Consider the following 22,209-nt stretch of genomic DNA (forward strand, 5'->3'; position numbering starts at 1 on the left):
AGGAAAACCACGACAAAACACTACTGAAATATTCCAACTCTTGCATTTCAATGAAAGAAAACCGAAATGCCCTTTGAAAAATCAAGAAAATGTAACTGTGACAAGGTAAACCACGTCAAAACACTACTGAAATATTCCAACTCTTGAATTTCAAAGAAAGAAATTCAAAATGAACTTTGAAAAAACAAGAAAATGTAACTGTGACAAGGTAAACCATGACAAAACACTACTGAAATATTCCAACTCTTGCATTTCAACGAAAGAAATTCAAAATGAACTTTGAAAAAACAAGAAAATGTAACTGTGACAAGGTAAATCACAGCAAAACACTACTGAAATATTCCAACTCTTGCATTTCAATGAAAGAAATACAAAATGAACCTTGAAAAATTATTAGAATGTAACTGTGACAAGGTAAACCACAACAAAACACTACTGAAATATTCAAACTCTTGCATTTCAACGAAGGAAATCGAAAATGAACTTTGAAAAATCAAGGGAATGTAACTGTGACATGGTAAACCACGAGAAAACACTACTGAAATATTCCAACTCTTGCATTTCAACGAAGGAAATCGAAAATGAACTTTTAAAAATCAAGGGAATGTAACTGTGACAAGGTAAACCACGACAAAACGCTACTGAAATATTCTCACTCTTGCATTTCAATGAAAGAAATTCAAAATGAACTTTGAAAAATCAAGAGAATGTAACTGTGACAAGGTAAACCACGACAAAACACTACAGAAATATTCCAACTCTTGCATTTCAATGAAAGAAAACCCAAATGAACTTTGAAAAATCAAGACAATGTAACTGTGACAAGGTAAACCACGACAAAACACTACTGAAATATTCCAACCCTTGCATTTCAATGAAAGAAATTCAAAATGAACTTTGAAAAATAAAGTGAATGTAACTGTGACATGGTAAACCACGACAAAACACTACTGAAATAGTCCAACTCTTGCATTTCAACGAAACAAATACAAAATGAACTTTGAAAAATCAAGCGAATGTAACTGTGACAAGGTAAACCACAACAAAACGCTACTGAAATATTCCAACTCTTGCATTTCAATGAAATAAAACCGAAATGAACTTTGAAAAATCAAGATAATGTAACTGTGACAAGGTAAACCACGACAAAACACTACTGAAATATTCCAGCTCTTGCATTTCAATGAAAGAAAACCGAAATGAACTTTGAAAAATCCAAAAAATTTAACTGTGACAAGGTATACCACAACAAAACACTACTGAAATATTCCAACTCTTGCATTTCAATGAAAGAAATTCAAAATGAACTTTGGAAAATCAAGGGAATGTAACTTTGACATGGTAAACCACGACAAAACGCTTCTGAAATATTCCAACTCTTGCATTTCAACTAAAGAAATCCAAAATGAACTTTGAAAAATCAAGCGATTGTAACTGTGACAAGGTAAACCACGACAAAACACTACTGAAATATTCCATCTCTTGCATTTCAATGAAAGAAAACCAAAATGAACTTTGAAAAATAAAGAAAATGTAACTGTGACAAGGTAAACCACCACAAAACACTACTGAAATATTCCAACTCTTGCATTTCAACTAAAGAAATACAAAATAAACTTTGAAAAATCATGAAAATGTAACTGTGACAAGGTAAACCACGACAAAACACTACTGAAATATTCCAACTCTTGCATTTCAATGGCAGAAATTCCAAATGAACTTTGAAAAATCATGAAAATGTAACTGTGACAAGGTAAACCACGACAAAACACTACTGAAATATTCCAACTCTTGCATTTCAAAGATAGAAATTCAAAATGAACTTTGAAAAAATTAAGAGAATGTAACTGTGACAAGGTAAACCATGACAAAACGCTACTGAAATATTCCAACTCTTGCATTTCGACGAAAGAAATTCAAAATGAACTTTGAAAAATCAAGAGAATGTAACTGTGACAAGGTAAACCACGACAAAAAACAACTGAAATATTCCAACTCTTGCATTTCAATTAAATAAATCCGAAATGCACTTTGAAAAAACAAGAGTATGTAAATGTGACAATGTAAAACAAGACAAAACACTACTGAAATATTCAAACTCTTGCATTTCAATGAAATAAATTCAAAATGAACTTTGAAAAAATAAGAGAATGTAACTGTGACAAGGTAAACCATGACAAAACACTACTGAAATATTCCAACTCTTGCATTTCAACGAAAGAAATCCACAATGAACTTTAAAAAATCAAGAGAATGTAACTGTGACTAGGTAAATCACACCAAAACACTACTGAAATATTCCAACTCTTGCATTTCAATGAAAGAAATCCAAAATGAACCTTGAAAAATTAATAGAATGTAACTGTGACAAGGTAAACCACAACAGAACACTACTGAAATATTCCAACTCTTGCATTTCAACGAAGGAAATTGAAAATGAACTTTGAAAAATCAAGTGAATGTAACTGTGACATGGTAAACCACGAGAAAACACTACTGAAATATTCCAACTCTTGCATTTCAATGAAGGAAATCGAAAATGAACTTTGAAAAATCAAGGGAATGTAACTGTGACAAGGTAAACCACGACAAAACGCTACTGAAATATTCTCACTCTTGCATTTCAATGAAAGAAATTCAAAATGAATTTTCAAAAATCAAGAGAATGTAACTGTGACAAGGTAAACCACGACAAAACACTACTGAAATATTCCAACTCTTGCATTTCAATGAAAGAAAACCAAAATGAACTTTGAAAAATCCAGAAAATGTAACTGTGACAAGGTAAACCACGACAAAACACTACTGAAATATTCCAACTCTTGCATTTCAATGGAAGAAATTCCAAATGAACTTTGAAAAATCAAGGGAATGTAACTGTGACAAGGTAAACCACGACAAAACACTACTGAAATATTCCAACTCTTGCATTTCAACGAAAGAAATCCAAAATGAACTTTGAAAAATCAAGCGAATGTAACTGTGACAAGGTAAACCACGACAAAACACTACTGAAATATTCCAACTCTTGCATTTCAACGAAAGAAAACCTAAATGAACTTTGAAAAATAAAGAAAATGTAACTGTGACAAGGTAAACCACGACAAAACACTACTGAAAAATTCCAACTCTTGCATTTCAACGAAAGAAAACCGAAATGAACTTTGAAAAATCCAGAAAATGTAACTGTGACAAGGTAAACCACGACAAAACACTACTGAAATATTCCAACTCTTGCATTTCAATGAAAGAAATTCAAAATGAACTTTGAAAAATCAAGAGAATGTAACTGTGACATGGTAAACCACGATAAAACGCTTCTGAAATATTCCAACTCTTGCATTTCAACTAAAGAAATCCAAAATGAACTTTGAAAAATCAAGCGAATGTAACTGTGACAAGGTAAACCACGACAAAACACTACTGAAATATTCCATCTCTTGCATTTCAATGAAAGAAAACCGAAATGAACTTTGAAAAATCAAGAAAATGTAACTGTGACAAGGTAAACCACAACAAAACACTACTGAAATATTCCAGCTCTTGCATTTCAACGAAAGAAATTCAAAATGAACTTTGAAAAATCATGAAAATGTAACTGTGACAAGGTAAACCACGACAAAACACTACTGAAATATTCCAACTCTTGCATTTCAATGGAAGAAATTCAAAATGAACTTTGAAAAATCATGAAAATGTAACTGTGACAAGGTAAACCACGACAAAACACTACTGAAATATTCCAACTCTTGCATTTCAACGATAGAAATTCAAAATGAACTTTGAAAAAATTAAGAGAATGTAACTGTGACAAGGTAAACCATGAAAAAACACTACTGAAATAGTCCAACTCTTGAATTTCAACTATAGAAATTCAAAATGAACTTTGAAAAATTAAGAGACTGTAACTGTGACAAGGTAAACCATGACAAAACACTACTGTAATAATCCAACTCTTGCATTTCAACTAAAGAAATACAAAATGAACTTTGAAAACTCCAGAGAATTTAACTGTGACAAGGTAAACCACGACAAAACACTACTGAAATATTCCAACTCTTGCTTTTCAATGAAAGAAATCCAAGATTAACTTTGAAAAATCCAGAAAATGTAACTGTGACAAGGTAAACCACAACAAAACACTACTGAAATATTCCATCTCTTGCATTTCAACGAAAAAAATTCTAAATGAAATTTGAAAAATAATGAAGATGTAACTGTGACAATTTAAACCACGAAAAAACACTACTGAAATATTCCAATTCTTGCATTTCAATGGAAGAAATTCCAAATGAAGATTGAAAAATAATGATAATGTAACTGTGACAAGGTAAACCACGACAAAACACTACTGAAATATTCAAACACTTGCATTTCAACAATAGAAATTCAAAATGAACTTTGAAAAAATTAAGAGAATGTAACTGTGACAAGGTAAACCACGACAAAACACTACTGAAATATTCCAGCTCTTGCATTTCAATGAAAGAAAACCGAAATGAACTTTGAAAAATCAAGAAAATGTAACTGTGACAAGGTAAACCACAACAAAACACTACTGAAATATTCTAACTCTTGCATTTCAATGAAAGAAATTCAAAATGAACTTTGAAAAATTAAGAGAATGTAACTGTGACATGGTAAACCACGACAAAACGCTTCTGAAATATTCCAACTCTTGCATTTCAACTAAAGAAATCCAAAATGAACTTTGAAAAAACAAGAAAATGTAACTGTGACAAGGAAAACCACGACAAAACACTACTGAAATATTCCAACTCTTGCATTTCAATGAAAGAAATTCAAAATGAACTTTGAAAAATTAAGGGAATGTAACTGTGACATGGTAAACCACGACAAAACGCTTCTGAAATATTCCAACTCTTGCATTTCAACTAAAGAAATCCAAAATGAACTTTGAAAAATCATGAAAATGTAACTGTGACAAGGTAAACCACGACAAAACACTACTGAAATATTCCATCTCTTGCATTTCAATGAAAGAAAACCGAAATGAACTTTGAAAAATCAAGAAAATTTAACTGTGACAAGATAAACCACAACAAAACACAACTGAAATATTCCAGCTCTTGCATTTCAACAAAAGAAATTCAAAATGAACTTTGAAAAATAAAGAAAATGTAACTGTGACAAGGTAAACCACGACAAAACACTACTAAAATATTCCAACTCTTGCATTTCAATGGCAGAAATTCCAAATGAACTTTGAAAAATCAAGAAAATGTAACTGTGACAAGGTAAACCACGACAAAACACTACTGAAATATTCAAACTCCTGCATTTCAACGATAGAAATTCAAAATAAACTTTGAAAAATTAAGAGAATGTAACTGTTACAAGGTAAACCATAACAAAAAACTACTGAAATATTCCAACTCTTGCATTTCGACGAAAGAAATTCAAAATGAACTTTGAAAAATCAAGAAAATGTAACTGTGACAAGGAAAACCACGACAAAACACTACTGAAATATTCCAACTCTTGCATTTCAATGAAAGAAAACCGAAATGCACTTTGAAAAATCAAGAAAATGTAACTGTGACAAGGTAAACCACGACAAATCACTACTGAAATATTCCAACTCTTGCATTTCAATGAAAGAAATTCAAAATGAACTTTGAAAAAACAAGAAAATGCAACTGTGACAAGGTAAACCATGACAAAACACTACTGAAATAATCGAACTCTTTCATTTTAATGAAAGAAATTCAAAATGAACTTTGAAAAATCAAGACAATGTAACTGTGACATGGTAAACCAAAACAAAACAATACTGAAATAGTCCAACACTTTCAATTCAAAAAAATAAATCCGAAATTAACCTTGAAAAATAAATAGAATGTAACTGTGACAAGGTAAACCACTACAGAACACTACTGAAATATTCAAACTCTTGCATTTCAACGCAGTAAATCGAACATGAACTTTGAAAAATCAAAGGAATGTAACTGTGACAGGGTAAACCACGGGAAAACACTACTGAAATATTCCAACTCTTGCATTTCAACGAAAGAACTCGAAAATAAACTTTGAAAAATCAAGGGAATGTAACTGTGACAAGGTAAACCCCGACAAAACGCTACTGAAATATTCTCACTCTTGCATTTCAACGAAAGAAATTCAAAATGAACTTTGAAAAATCAAGAGAATGTAACTGTGACAAGGTAAACCACGACAAAACACTACAGAAATATTCCAACTCTTGCATTTCAATGAAAGAAAACCGAAATGAACTTTGAAAAATCCAGAAAATGTAACTGTGACAAGGTAAACCACGACAAAACACTACTGAAATATTCCAACTCTTGCATTTCAATGAAAGAAATTCAAAATGAACTTTGAAAAATCAAGGGAATGTAACTGTGACATGGTAAACCACGACAAAACTCTACTGAAATATTCCAACTCTTGCATTTCAACGAAAGAAATCCAAAATGAACTTTGAAAAATCAAGCGAATGTAACTGTGACAAGTTAAACCACGACAAAACAATACTGAAATATTCCAGCTCTTGCATTTCAATGAAAGAAAACCGAAATGAACTTTGAAAAATCCAAAAAATGTAACTGTGACAAGGTAAACCACGACAAAACACTACTGAAATTTTCCAACTCTTGCATTTCAATGAAAGAAATTCAAAATGAACTTTGAAAAATCAAGTGAATGTAACTTTGACATGGTAAACCACGATAAAACGCTTCTGAAATATTCCAACTCTTGCATTTCAACTAAAGAAATCCAAAATGAACTTTGAAAAATCAAGCGAATGTAACTGTGACAAGGTAAATCACGACAAAACACTACTGAAATATTCCATCTCTTGCATTTCAACGAAAGAAAAAAAAAATGAACATTGAAAAATCAATAAAATTTAAGTGTGACAAGGTAAACCACAACAACACACTACTGAAATATTCAAACTCTTGCATTTAAACTAAATAAATACAAAATGAACTTTGAAAAATCATGAGAATGTAATTGTGAAAATGTAATCCACGACAAAAAACTATTGAAATATTCCAACTCTTGCAATTCAATAGCAGAAATTCCAAATGAACTTTGAAAAATCATGAAAATGTAACTGTGACAAGGTAAACCACGACAAAACACTACTGAAATATTCCAACTCTTGCATTTCAACGATAGAAATTCAAAATGAACTTTGAAAAAAATTAAGAGAATGTAACTGTGAAAAGGTAAACCATGACAAAACACTACTAAAATATTCCAACTCTTGCATTTCAACGATAGAAATTCAAAATGAACTTTGAAAAATTAAGAAAATGTAACTGTGACAAGGTAAACCATGACAAAACACTACTGTAATAATCCCACTCTTGCATTTCAACTAAAGAAATCCAAAATGAACTTTGAAAAATCAAGCGAATGTAACTGTGACAAGGTAAAACACGACAAAACAAACGAAACTCAGAGAAGAGAGAAAGTAACAAAATGAAAAATAAAATCAAAACGGGTGAAAAAACGAGGATTTTGTCAGCCAGCGAACCATGAAGAAGACAAAATATAAGCAAATATTTCGACAAGGACCTCCGCCAAGTCGTCCTCAGTGCTAAACAATAACAAAAAAGATATTAAAAAAAAAAAACGAGAATCTAACCTTTCGAAGTTTCCTGTACAAAGACAGAATAGACACTGAATAAAAAACCAGGCAGGAATCAATGAAAATGAAATTTACCAAGATGATTGTGTAAGGACACAATCATCACAATCATCTTGGTAAATTTCATTTTCATTGATTCCTGCCTGGTTTTTTATTCAGTGTCTATTCTGTCTTTGTACAGGAAACTTCGAAAGGTTAGATACTCGTTTTTTTTTTCTTCTCTTTTTGTTTTTCTTTAGCACTGAGGACGACTTGGCGGAGGTCCTTGTCGAAATATTTGCTTATATTTTGTCTTCTTCATGGTTCGCTGGCTGACAAAATCCTCGTTTTTTCACCCTTTTTGATTTTAATTTTCATTTTGTTACTTTCTCTCTTCTCTGAGTTTCGTTTGTCATGTATAGCCAGTGTGGTCTAAGAATGTATTTACGACAAAACACTACTGAAATATTCCAACTCTTGCATTTCAATGAAAGAAAACCGAAATGAACTTTGAAAAATCAAGAAAATGTAACTGTGACAAGGTAAACCACAACAAAACACTACTGAAATATTCCAGCTCTTGCATTTCAACGAAAGAAATTCAAAATGAACTTTGAAAAATTATGAAAATGTAACTGTGACAAGGTAAACCACGACAAAACACTACTGAAATATTCCAACTCTAGCATTTCAATGGAAGAAATTCCAAATAAACTTTGAAAAATCATGAGAATGTAACTGTGACAAGGTAAACCACTACAAAACACTACTGAAATATTCCAACTCTTGCATTTCAACGAAAGAAATCCAATATAAAATTCGAAAAAATTAAGATAATGTAACTGTGACAATGTAAACCATGATAAAACACTACTGAAATATTCCAGCTCTTGCATATCAACAAAAGAAATTCCAAAATGAACTTTGAAAAAACAAGAAAATGTAACTGTGACAAGGTAAACCATGACAAAACACTACTGTAATAATCCCACTCATGCATTTCAATGAAAGAAATTCAAAATGAACTTTGAAAAATCAAGAGAATGTAACTGTGACAAGGTAAACCACGACAAAACACTATTGAAATATTCCAAATCTTGCATTTCAAATAACGAAATAAAAAATGAACTTTGAAAAAACAAGATAATGTAACTGTGACAAAGTAAACCAATACAAAACACTACTGAAATATTCCAAATCTTGCATTTCAAAGAAAGAAATTCAAAATGAACTTTGAAAAATCAAGTGAATGTAACTGTGACAAGGTAAACCACTACAAAAAACTACTGAAATATTCCAACTCTTTCATTTCAATGAAAGAAAAGCTAAATGAACTTTTAAAAATCAAGAAAATGTAACTGTGACAAAGTAAACCGCAACAAAACACTACTGAAATATTCCAACTCTTGCATTTCAATGAAAGAAATTCAAAATGAACTTTGAAAAAACAAGAAAATGTAACTGTGACAAGGTAAACCACGACAAAACACTACTTAAATATTACAACTCTTGCATTTCAAAGAAAGAAATACAAAATGAACTTTGAAATAACAAGAAAATGTAACTTTGACAAGGTAAACCACAACAAAACACTACTGAAATATTCCAACTCTTGCATTTCAATTAAAGAAATCCAAAATGAACCTTGAAAAATTAATATAATGTAACTTTGACAAGGTAAACCACAACAGAACACTACTGAAATATTCCAACTCTTGCATTTCAACGAAGGAAATCGAAAATGAACTTTAAAAAATCAAGAGAATGTAACTGTGACATGGTAAACCACGAGAAAACACTACTGAAATATTCCAACTCTTGCATTTCAACGAAGGAAATCAAAAATGAACTTCGAAAAATCAAGGGAATGTAACTGTGACAAGGTAAACCACGACAAAACGCTACTGAAATATTCCAACTCTTGCATTTCAACGAAAGAAAACCGAAATGAACTTTGAAAAATCAGACCTTTGGAGGGGGGAGGGGCCGGGTGGAGGGGGTCGTTCTGTGTCTCAATGCACAAAAAAGTAAAAAAAATGGGGGAGGGAAGGGGAGGGGAGGAGGGGAGTGGAGGAGGAGGGGAGGAAGAGGGGAGGAGGAGGTGGGAGGATGAGGAGGAGGGAGGAGGAGGAGGAGGAGGGGGAGGAGGAGGAGGGGGATGAGGAGGAGGGGGAGGAGGGGGAGGAGGGGAGGAGGGGAGGGAAAGTGGAGGAGGAGGGAGCAGATTGAGGGAGAGGGGCCCCTTTGGGGGGCCAAAGGGGGGATGGGGTCCTTTGGGACCCGGGGGGGGGGGGTCTGGGGGAACCTTGAGGGCCCGTGGGTCCTTTGGGAGCCCAGTGGACCTTTGAGGACTGGTGGCTTCCTTCGGGGTTGGGGTAGAGGGATTGGAACCCTTTGGGGTTGGGGTAGGGGGATCGGAACCCTTTGGGGTTGGGGTAGAGGACCTCATGACACTGTTTAATGGAACTTGTGTATTATAACGACCACAGAGTTTCACCCTCAAATTCTCTTCTATAATCATCTTTTAGAATGTCTCTAACTGTTTCGCCGAAATAATTCCATAACCTGTCTAAAACGGTTTCGCCCAAATAATCCCTAAACGTAATTTCAGCGTGTTCCTTGTGTTTGGCATCTCTGCGCTAACGCATTTCAAATTAATAAGAAACCGGATTCCCGCGCTAAAACAATTTATCGCTAAGATGTTTCTTGGGGAATTGTTTCCATGGCGTTTGGTTATTAATATCTTTGGAGTTCGACCAAAAGAGTTGTTTCCGAGGCAAAGACATTAATGACTTGGATCTATTCCTGGAGAAATGTTGACAGTACCTGTCAGACATTATTAAACTTTCCCCGGGAACAATTTGATTAATGACTGACAGCACAGGTGTTCCAAATTCCCAATCGATTACGCAATCAATTTCTCAGAAATCCATCTCCCCTAGGGACTCTATGCCCATATACGGTGTGCTGTCACGACTGGCACCCCCCTTCTACTATCGAAAGCTCCATATTGCATGGGGGTAGAAGGCTGCACATCATGGGTCCGCAGGGGTAGGGCAGGTCTCGATGGAGCTGCAGCTTTACAGTCCTGGGGTTTGGGGGCCGAAGGAGTAGCATCATGGTTTTGCATGGGGAGCACCTGCTCCGATGGGGCGCCAGCTTCACTGCCATTGGGCACAGGTCTTGACGCTCTGGCAACTTCACTATCTTGCTTGCGGAGGGGAAGCTAGCATGCATAATAACTGTTGGTCTTGAAGGCTTCGAGGGTTTTGAGGGGGCTGCATTCTGCCTGCTTTTATAATCCTCGCCTTCTTTTGGGAGGAAGCTCTGAATTTTCCTGAAAAAGAAACAAAATCTTAGTTTTTTCATGTAGTGAATATAAAGAGCATATATAGTTAATATTATCACTAACGTTATTGATTTCCTACCCAACTTACCGGGGGTCCCAAAGCATAGGGAAACTGCGCCTAAATGAAAATGAAAGATAGCAAAAAGTCGAATTTTTGGATAGTTAGGGTACTCTGTTAATTAGAAATATGTATTACAGAATACGCTAGAGAAAAACAGCTACAGAATCAGTAATTTTTTACTCTGTTGCCTAGGGTTACATCTGACCCTTTTAATGGAGGAGGGGGCTCTCAAATAATTCAATATTATTGTCAAAAAAGACGATCGTTCGTTTTTTATAGTGTATTGAAAGAATATTATCCGTTCCCTCATTTAATGCCTAAGTAAGTTATCTTTACTTAGCTGTTTTGTACCGGAATTCAATTTGTTTAAAGGGATATTTTGCAGTTGAGAGTAGATATTATAAAAGTGAGTTTTTAGTCCGATTATTCAACGGTATGTCTTATACTTCTCCGAAGGTATTTATTTGTGATCTGCCTGGTCGGGTTAAGCGTTAATTGAGAGTTTAATTTAGCAGACAACGGGATGCATCCCCTATATAATTATCGCAATAGCGGCTGTTTTGGTAAAAAGTAAGCCTTTACATGATGGAAACTATCATTAACGGTTTGACCCAGCATACCTCTTAATGGCTTTTTTTTACCAACCTGGTAAAATATGCTTGAAAGCAGTTTTATATGAGACGTGAGTTCTGCGAGAAAATATGATTATTTTGTCATTGTGAAACCCGTGTAATAGAAGGAAGGAGATTTTATAGGTGTTTGTCTAATATAGGGAGTTATAATAGCTCAAATTGGGTATGTCTATCTTTTGGTAAGGGGGATGGGGTATATCGAAAGATAGGCTTACCAGCACATAAGCAGAGGTCTAATTCTTTTTGAAATTTCTATAGTAATCCATTTTTAGAAAGACGTGTCCCTTGCAGAATCCTATGTAAGACTGAGGGAAAATCTCTTCTAGTACCCATTTTTATACCCCCGGAGACAAAGGGAATTAGTCAACACCGTTAGAAGAATAGCGGATCACCTGACGCTTCTGTTTCCTGGAAATAGCGGCACACCAACAAGCCTTTGTTCCTAGGAAAATCAATATATGTCGAATGGTTCTGCTCATGGAAAATGGCGGCAAAAATCTTTTGTTTGCTTGCACGAAATGGCGGCTAAACATGAAAATATTTGGTGTTGTAGGGACCAAGCCTTTAGTTGTGAGTGGCCTGAAGGTTTTTTAAATAATCCAAGAAACTATTATGTAACATCCAAAGAAATCATGAAGTAAACAAGCCCTAGCCCTCGCGGGTTTTAAACGCTCTCCATTATGTATACTCAAAGCCTATTGAGTAACAACTAAAGACATCATGATTTAGCGGGCCCTGAAGGTTTTTTAAAGAATTGAAGAAACTATTACGTAACAAGCAAAAGTAAACCATCCCTATTACGCAGCATGCACCTTTTGGCTCTCATGGAATTACAGGATAGTGCTGGTGTGAAAAGTAGGGATAGGGCTGTGGTTAAAAGCAGATATAGGGCTGTTGTGAAAACCAGGAAGGGGATACTACTACTACCTTTTAATTAAGCCATTAAACATCTATCTACGATTTAAGGTAGCCCATGGTAGGCGAAGTGTACGGGAGGGGTTCTTAGGCTCCGTAACAAGGGTTTAAGGGTTCCGGAGCATAATTATTACAATAGTACCTGTTTCGTACTTCAGAGTTTTTCTACTCAAGATGTGGCACCAAAAGTGTTGCTTTCATTGCTATATCGCACTTAAGAATGGTAAAATTGATAAAAAGTACGTAGATATGAGCAATATCTTTCAAATGAGCCAATAAACATAACTCTTAAAATTTTTGCTAGCCCAATAGCTCCAGCTTTTCCACTTGAGACGTGGCACCAAAAGTGCCGTTTTTAGAGTCATTTGGAACTTGCAGATAGTGGAGTTTAAATGAAGAACGTAAATATGCGCAATGTCACTTATATGAGCTATAAAAAATCTGTCTACGATGTTCTGGTTTCCCCCTAGCACCACTCCTTGAGAAATGGCACAAAAAGTGTCATTTTAGTGCCATATGGCACTTACAGATGGCGGAATTTATAAAAAGCACGTAGATATGAGAAATGGCTTTTGAATGAGTCATTAAGCATCTCTTTATGATGTTCTGGTAACACGCTAGGTCTGGAAATAAAGAAGACAAAAAAAATAAAAAAAATAAAAAACCGGGAGACAGATGAGTGCTACCGATGCAAAACAGTGATTTTCCTTGTTTTTCAAGGAGGGGAACTGTGTTTTCCCTATACAAGGTTTTTGACCATATAGATTTCAATGGTACACTTTTCATTTTGATCTGACGCTAGTTTCGAAGGGTTTCAGGCTTTTTTTCGAAATCACCATAAATTTGTTTCGCAATATACTTCTACTTTTAAGACGAACTGAAATAATAGTTACAATTCCTGATTCAGTGTCAGATGGAAAGTTTTTTTCACCAGGCAATTTTTTCAAAACCCGTTTTTTAACTTTTAGTTACTATGGGCTGTGGTTCGCTCGTTACTAGGTTGCAGCCACTGCTGCAACAATGATCTGGAATGATAAACGGGGAATATGGAGAAAATTTTTCACGGGGATGGGTAGGGAAGGTGTTTTCTGTGGGGGAATTTTCTGCGGGGTATTTTCCGCTTGGGAATTTCTCGGGGGTATAATCGGGGGGTATTTTACGCCAGGCTGTATTTTTCACTAAGGGGGGGGGTATTTTCCGCAGGTGTATTTTCCGCAGAGTTATTTTCAGTGGGTTACTTTCCACTGTGTTGTATTTCGTAGGAGGGGGGGATAAACACCAGCTCCCGTCCCCAAGATACTGCTGACGTGTTATTTCTAAGATCAGAATACACACAGTGTCTTCGATTTACCGGGGATATAATCCGGGGGTATTTTCAGCGGGGGTATTTTTCGCAGAGGTATTTTCGGGGGGTTATTTTCCACTGTGTTTCGTGAGGGGGGGGGGTAAACACAAGCTCTCTTCCCCAAGATATTGCCGACGTACTATTTCTAAGATCAGGATACACACAGTGTCTTCGATTTACCCCTCTCCCCTATCACAAGTCAAAACTATAAATCCACCTGTCCTTCAAATACTCCCTCAAAGTTTGAAGTCGATCCTTTTGGCCATTTTCAAGATATTATGTATGATTTTAGTAAATTTATGAGAAACTCTTGTAATCTTCGCCTAGTAAACAATACGGAAGAGCTCACTCAAAATACAAAACTTTGACTCTTAAAAAGGGCGCAGAACTTTTCACGCCCCATTTCAATGAACTATTTTTGAGTCTTTTAAATAAACACTAAATTTTCAATTTATTACTCTTGGCAGCTCCTGAAATAATGTAGATAAGTCTTTATGACAACCCTCGATGCAAATAGTGTCATTTGGCCTAGTTTAACACCCCGCTCAACATTCCCAGAAAATTTCACCTCCGGACTCTTAGCTATTCCTAAGATATTGTATGTACGCCATTTTTACAACTTGGATGCACATACAGTTCTTTTCGCTAGATATCTTGCATATCCCTTTTCAATGAACTATTTCTACACTAGGGATATTGCACATATTTCAGCATAGAGGTTTTTAAATACACATTAAATTTTAATTTAATACTATTGGTAGCTCCTGAGATATTGCAGACACGTCTTTATGACAACCCGGATGCAAATAGTGTCATTTGGTGTATTTTAGCATGCCTCTCAATATTCCCAGGAAATTTTACCTTAGAACTCTTAGAAATTGCTGAGATATTATATATATGCCATTTTGACAACTTGGAAGCAAACAGAGTCTTTTGATTTGGTTCAACACCCTGCTCAACATATCCTGAAAATTCCTTCTTAATATCCGTATCTGTTCCAAAGATATTGTATATACGACCTTTTGACCACATGGATCCACTTAGTGTCGGTAGAATTAGTTCAGCACCTCCTCAACATTCCTTGAAAGTTTCAACTTAATACAACTAGTCGTATATGAGATATTACATGTTTACAAAGAGACCTCTTAGATATTGATATATGTAGACCGCTATACACATCCGCTCTTATGGAGGAAGACCAGGTAATCTTTGCATGGGTTGTCAGCCTCCAGAGTCCAAGATCCAAGTTCGCTCTGCTCCTATCTATGCTTCTACGTTGCTTAAGTATCTTATCTTAATACTTTTCTTATTGTGTTTTGTATCTATATTATTGTGTTTTGTTATTGTGCTTTGTATGTATTTAGGCCTCGAATAAATCATTATTAACATTATTGTTTGCTGTAAACAATAAAACTTTCAGTTTAAATTTTACTCAGCAAAAAAAAAAAAACTAAATGAACTAAGGTATATAAATCGAATAGACTTCAATCAATTATAGACAAAGAGAGAGAAAAAACAACAAAGTTCTGCTTTATGCCCCATTTTAAACTTTCAGGTAAAGGAAGGTCAGGATTGGGACGAAGTTAAAGCCTCTAAGGCACTTGAGAAGTACCGAAGTGAGCAAGCGTTAAATCAAGGTCTCAGTTTTGGAACTATTGCTGGTTTCGGCTCAAACTCAGCTATTATTCACTACGAACCTTCAGGTAGTACAAATAAAGCAATTACAAGGAATGGAACTTTTCTTCTCGATTCAGGTGGACAATACTTGGGTAAGAGATTTTGTTAAGACCAAGGTGGACACAATTTTAGACATTATCGACGTAAAAGTTCCCTCCGCAACAAGTGGCTCTGTGACAAGCCTGCAGCTGTATTGAAGTTATCAATTATTTTGCAGTAGGTTGTATAGGTTGCATCAAGACATGGCTAATTGTAGACAGAGAAAAGCCAAGACAGATAGTCCAAGTGATTGAGAGGCAAATGTTTAAATGGCTGGGGTTTTAGGTATCCGTGAATAAGTTTTAAGGCGAGAATGGAAGTTAGGACAATTTTTGGAGGTGCCCACCTCACCCGCCCAGAGTCTAAGGCAAGTGACCCTAAACTTGAAAAAGTGGAAATTGGCTCAGATTACTGAACTGAGCTGAGGCAATGAATAGATACTATAGGGAAAGTGATTGGAGACGCTGGGCATCCGTGAACAAGTGCTAAATTGAGAGAGGAATTTGGGACAATATTTGGGGGCGCCCACCCGCCCAGAGTCTCGGGCAAGTGACCCAAAAATTTAAAAAATTTTTGAAAAATTCAAATTTTTTCAGAATGTGGGGCTAAGCTTAGGCAACGAATAGATACTATTTGAAAGATAAAGATGGCTCTAAACGATTTTTTGACTGTTATTTCAAGCAAATTTATGGTCCTATGTCAATTCTAAATTCTTGGTCAACCTTCTTAAGACCATAGGCGGGCGGGCCTTGTTTGCCTATCATTACTGGCAATCTAACGGTCTTATGTAAATTTTGAATTCTTGGTCAGCATGCCTGCCTAGATTCTAGGCAAGCATGCCTTTCCAAAAACTAACAAACAAGTATGTGTCCAATAAGAGAGTCATGCATACTCCTGCCATTTACCCGTGCCCCAGCCATTTAAACATTTGCCTCTCAATTACTTGGACTATCTGTCTTGGCTTTTCTCTGTCTACAATTAGCCATGTCTTGATGCAACCTATACAACCTACTGCAAAATACTTGATAACTTCAATTCAATTAACCAAAAGCATAAGACACTCAGATTATTTCTTAGAGAAGGATTTATGAAAATTAGATAGATCCGTCAATTTTCAACTAATCTTTATTATATTCTTAATCTGAAAACCCTCCTCATTAATTTTCAGAAACTTAGTGTTCCGTAATTTATCAGGTTTATGTAATAAAATGTAAACATCTCTTTTTTGATAAACCATAAAACTCAAGAATGGAGGTCAGTCTTTCGCTTGTTGGGCTGTTTTTTCCGCTTTTTAATAATAAATTAAGAATTAATAATAATAATATTTTTTTAAAGGAATTACAAATAACAAGTTAATTATAATTTGTTTTTTAATAATGAAAAATTAATTATTAATTGGAAATCATAAGAAATTACAAATTTATACTAGTTTGTAAAAAGAAAATAACATATTTGTTTTCAAAATGGCAAACATAAAGCCATTTACGTCAAACTAGTGAACAACTTAAAGGTAAACTCATCAACCATGATAATGTACATAATCAAAACTCATGGGACAAGAAAAGAGAAGAATAACGCAAGTATTTAGCTTTTTCCCTTGTATCCTGTTCCTACTTTTGTGCACAGCTTAGCAAAGTGTTTTTGGAAATTACCACAGAAGATCAAAAATGTTAGACAGAACTTTTTGGTGTGATAGTTTCAATATTTTACTATTTCACAGAACTATGCGTAAATCAACCAAAGGGTCATAAATCAAGGGTTTGTAAGTAGTTTCCCTTCAAAAAGGCCCGTGACAGCCCTATCTCGATGTAATATTGGATTTGCTAGTCCCTTGTATCCCCTCAATTGGTACTGCAACAACCATTTGGGGCTTACTAGAGCCAAATGACGTTACCCATCCCTCGTTTCGGGTCTTTGAGATAGGAAAGTTTCCTGGAAACCTTGCATGTCAAAGAATATTATCGCTGTACCATGAGAGCACTATGTTGTAAATATTGTATCTGAGTTTCCTGGAAACATTGCTTGCCAAGTTTATTTTGTCGATGAAACAATCCAATGGTTCCGAGCTCAGAGTACCACTGCGTAAGGTATCTCAGCTTCCGGTGAAAATACAATAGTTTGCCAAGTATTAGATATAAAAGAATGAGAATTCGTCAAAGTTATTATCATTACATAAAGTGTTCGATCAACATTTTGAATAAAAGGAACTTTGATGAGGATTGCAATAAACAAGAGGTTCGTAACCTTTGTATTTTTGTCGTATACTTAGAGAATGGGGACTCTTTTTCATAGAATTTCGGTTTATCAAAAGACATTTACAATCCCTTTAGTTACCAAATTGTCTATATATATCATTTTAAGTTTTTTAAAAAATCCCGCTCCACTATCCATTTTTGAACTCAATCCGTTGATTAATTTGAATCTGGACTTTCAGGGGGTGGTAAAGAACAAAATCCGAACTGAAAAAGATTATTTACCGAATTGTATAAGTTTGTATATCATATATAATCATTCTTTGTAAAAAGTGCCCCTCCCTACTCCTTATTCTTGAACTATTGAATTCAATCCGTGGAAAATTTGTGAACCTGGACCTTCAAGGAACGGTAAAGAGCAATATCAAAACTAAAAAGCGCATAACCACTGTCTTCGAATGGTTTACGAGTTCCTTGAGGCGAATCTTATTTATTTTTGATTCTGAACATTTTTTTGAACTGGAATTTTATAGAACTTAGAATTTTTAAAGGGGAACTAAGAATTTTTTTTAACTTGGATCTTTTTGGAACTGGGGAATTTTTTGAAACTTTTTAAACTTAAGTTTTTTTTTAACTTTTCCCTTTTCCCGTTTTACCTTTTTCCCTTTATTAACCCCGAAAAGAATGGATTATTTTTAGGATGGGGGCAATATCAGTAAACCCCCCTCTCAGAGGCAGTGAATAATACCCCCTACATCCTAGTTATTTCTCCCCTTTTTAGTCTGACCAAGAATATACATTAGCTAGAAAAAGCGGTACTTTTTTACAGCACTAATATATAAGCTTTATGAAAGAATACCAAAGAATTTACACTTACATTAAGATCCACAGTTCCATATTGCATGGGGGCAGAAGGCTCCATACCATGGGTCTGCAGGGGAGGGCAGGTCCCGATGGACCTGAAGCTTCACAGTCATGGGGTTTGGGGGCCAAAGGAGTAGCATCCTGGCCTTGCATGGGGAGCACAAGCTCTGATGGGGTGGCAGCTTCACTGCCATTGGGCATAGGTCCTGATGCTCTGGCAACTTCCCTATCTCGCTTTCAGAGGAGAGAACGGTTGGTGTACATAATGAATATTGGTCTTGAAGCCTCTGAAGGTTTTGAGGGGGCTGTATCCTCCCCACTTTGTATAATCCTCGCCTTCTTTTGGGAGGAACCTCTGAATTTCCCTTAAAAAGAAACAAAATCTTATTTTTTTATGTTGTGAATATAAAGGGCATATCTAGTTAATATTATCACTAACATCATTGCTCTCCTACCCACCTTAACGGGGGTGTCCAAAAATAGGAAAAATGCCCCGATTTGACAATTTGATGTGTAAACCCCTTTGCTCTAGCAGGAATTGAAACTTCCTTAAACTTAGGAAGCCGAAAATGGGGTATTTAACAGAAAAATTTTAGTTAGCGAATGTGTTAGATCCGAAATATTTCCTTGTGTTTTTATTCTTTCTAAAATATAGTAAAAATATTTGAGCTATAAATATTTTATGCAACACTTTCTTCCGCTGTGTGAACATCTAATTGGTGTTTTCACTCTTGGTATTTGCCAGTCAAAATTCCCCGTGTGTAACTTGAACATTTACAGACCGTGCATGTCCCTGGACTTTCCTAAGTGATATTACTGACCTTGGTTCTTGATAATTAGGGTAGTACCCCCTCCATTGGTCCGACAACATGCCCTCCCTTTTTTCGATAACATGCCCTCCCTTTTCCCGTAGAATTCCGCTGACATGCCCCTCCCTTTTTCCGATGACATGCCCTCCCTTTTCCCATAGGATTTCAAAGTCATGCCCTCCCTTTTCCCATAGGATTCCGATGACATGCCCTCCCTTTTCCCATAGGGTTCCTGTGACATGCCTTCTGACGTCACAGCATCCATAGGGAAAATAACATAGAATTTTAAACGCAGCCCTCTGACGTCATTTGACACACCCTTTTACTTGTTAGTAGGCAAATCATGTCTAAACAAAGTTGCCAGGTGGGTGAAATCCCCTACGATGTTTTTCCAGACACATCTCCCATCTAGCGAAGCTTCCCCACGTTGTTACTAGACAAAACTCCCCTGCCTTGTTTCAAGGCAAAATGACGTCTAGACACACCCCCAGGTAGCTGAAATCTCCTGCATTCTTTCTAGACGAAAACATGTCTAGACACATCCCCAGGTGGCTGAAACTTCCCTGCACTGTTACTAACCGAAATTCCCAGGTGGTTGAACTCCCCTGTGTTGTTTTTAGGCAAAACATACCTCGCCAATATATGCCATATATAGAGCGGGTAAAGACATTTCCCTATCAGTCTCTTTCAAAAAGTTGACAAGTACACAAGCATCTTAAACAATGGATAATACCTATGAAAAAGTAAGTCCCTTTTCTCACTCTACTCCCCTCCCCCCAAAAAAATCTTTATACTCTGCTTTGTTCAAAATATAATCTTTTTTCTACTGTGTAAACCCCCCCCCCCCCTTCACTAGCATTTAATTCTTTCGAAAAAAGACATTATTCTTTTCGCTAATAAGTTTTGTTTTTCTGCAATCTACCACTTATGGCTTTAAAACCTTAGCATTCAACAAAATATATCGTGTGTGCGTCGTCTAAATTAACATAAACATATGTGAATGCGTCTCGAAAGGGGAGGTTCTCTAACAAATCCTTTCGCACGCGCATTATCTAATTCAACAAAACATGTGTGTGAATGTGAACCCTCTCAAAGGGTGTCTGGTAAACAATGAAGGGCTATTCTAAGGTTTGACGGCCTTTGCACAATTCTATGTCTGAATTTTTCTTGGCAAAATTAATGCCTAATACAGATATTTTAGGCTTTGAAATTGTGCGCATAACGATGGGGAAATGAAAACATTTATTTTAGATAAAAATCTAGTTTTTAAACAGCTTATTGTATATAAATGGTAAAAGCTCGCATGCGAGCCTAGACTACAGATAAATTATTCTCTAGCATTTTACATTCCTGCGTATAAAAAATGATTGGGTATTATTTCTATTTCATGCTTTTTTGAAAAAATGAGCGGGAGACTTGCCCTTGGAACCCATTATTTTTTGTAATGCATTTAAACATTTCTGGCTTATTAGTGTCTATTATAGGGAGAACATTGTACGTGGGTTATTAGTTGATGTCACACCATTTGGTACCGGGATTCTATCCAAGTCCTAGACCTTAAAGAGGGTTTTATAGCAAAACTAAGGTTTCCAAGTTTTACCTTCCGGGAAAGGAAGGGGTGGGGTCTATTTAAATGCTCTCATTTCTCGAATTCATGGATTATATCTGCTCTTTAGGTTTAAGAAGCTTTCATAAAAATCCTACTTTCACTAATTTCTTTTCTTCCCTAACATTACTATCATATTCTAAATTTTCCTTTCTTTTCAGAATTTCCCTGCCCTCGCTCCTGCCAACAAGCGAACCCCAGTGGGTGAAGGGCATCAGTCATCAAATATGCTCCTCCTTTCGGACGGCCACTGGCCGCGCAACCAATGGCTCACCATTAAGAGAAGGCCAATCCTACCAAAGCACTGCCGGTGCAACCCTTGGCTCCCCATCAAGATAAGCCCGACCCTTCCGGGGCTGTGCCATCCAGAGCACCCTCCAGACAAGCGCTGCCTGCACAAGTCCGATCCGTGCAAGCCCCTGTGCAGCATGGAAGAAAATTAAAGAGAGAGTGGGCAGGTAACTACAAAACGGCGGCCCCCGCTGGCTCATCTCTGCAAGCCAGTGATATCGCTGCCCCGACTGCACAACCCTGTGATATTGCTGGCCCGGCTGCACAAGAGCCTTACGTCACCACCCCGTCCATCCTCCGACATGCATACCCAGGATCTTCAGGGGCCCAAGTGCAGCCTGAGTTTGAAGATGTAAGCATTTTTACCTCTATTTTCTACCAGGTTACAGAAATATCTATCTCGCCATTTGAAGCTAATAATACTATTTTTCGCTAAAATGTTATAGTTTTCCCCTTGTTTTAAAGACTTGGAAATAAGACTACTTTTTTCAACTATTTTAGCCCTTTCTTTTCACTATTTCTCGCTAAAATATTAAAGTTTCAGAATACATCCCTATCTTGCCTAGTTTTAAAAGACACTATCTCTCAGAAATTAGGTTGTTCTTAGCCATTTTTTTCAACATAATAAAAGCTTTTCACCAGAATATTAGATGTCTCTGAAATAAGATTGTTTTTCAGCTTTTAAGTGCATACTCCCTGATTTTTAGGACTCATCGGTGTACCCCTAATAGCTTCACACGTACCTAAATTTATGTATTTTTTTATGTCTTTTTCACTACTTTTGTCTTTCTTTCGGGCTCCATAACTC

At 35.9% G+C, this 22,209-nt stretch overlaps 1 protein-coding gene across 2 annotated transcripts in view; it reads left to right on the forward strand.

The window, feature by feature from the left end:
* Positions 1-22,209, forward strand: part of LOC148954909 (xaa-Pro aminopeptidase ApepP-like) — a 582,094-nt gene that overhangs the window by 100,854 nt on the left and 459,031 nt on the right. For both annotated transcript variants that reach the window (XM_089099137.1, XM_089099128.1), the window contains exon 9: positions 15,479-15,692. In XM_089099137.1, coding sequence (XP_088955263.1) covers positions 15,479-15,692 — 214 coding nt within the window. The remainder of the gene's footprint in view (positions 1-15,478; positions 15,693-22,209) is intronic.

This window comes from Artemia sp. Qi Xiang Cuo, chromosome 2, assembly GCF_049724085.1.
Source record: "Artemia sp. Qi Xiang Cuo chromosome 2, ASM4972408v1, whole genome shotgun sequence".
Classification (NCBI taxonomy): domain Eukaryota; kingdom Metazoa; phylum Arthropoda; class Branchiopoda; order Anostraca; family Artemiidae; genus Artemia; species Artemia sp. Qi Xiang Cuo.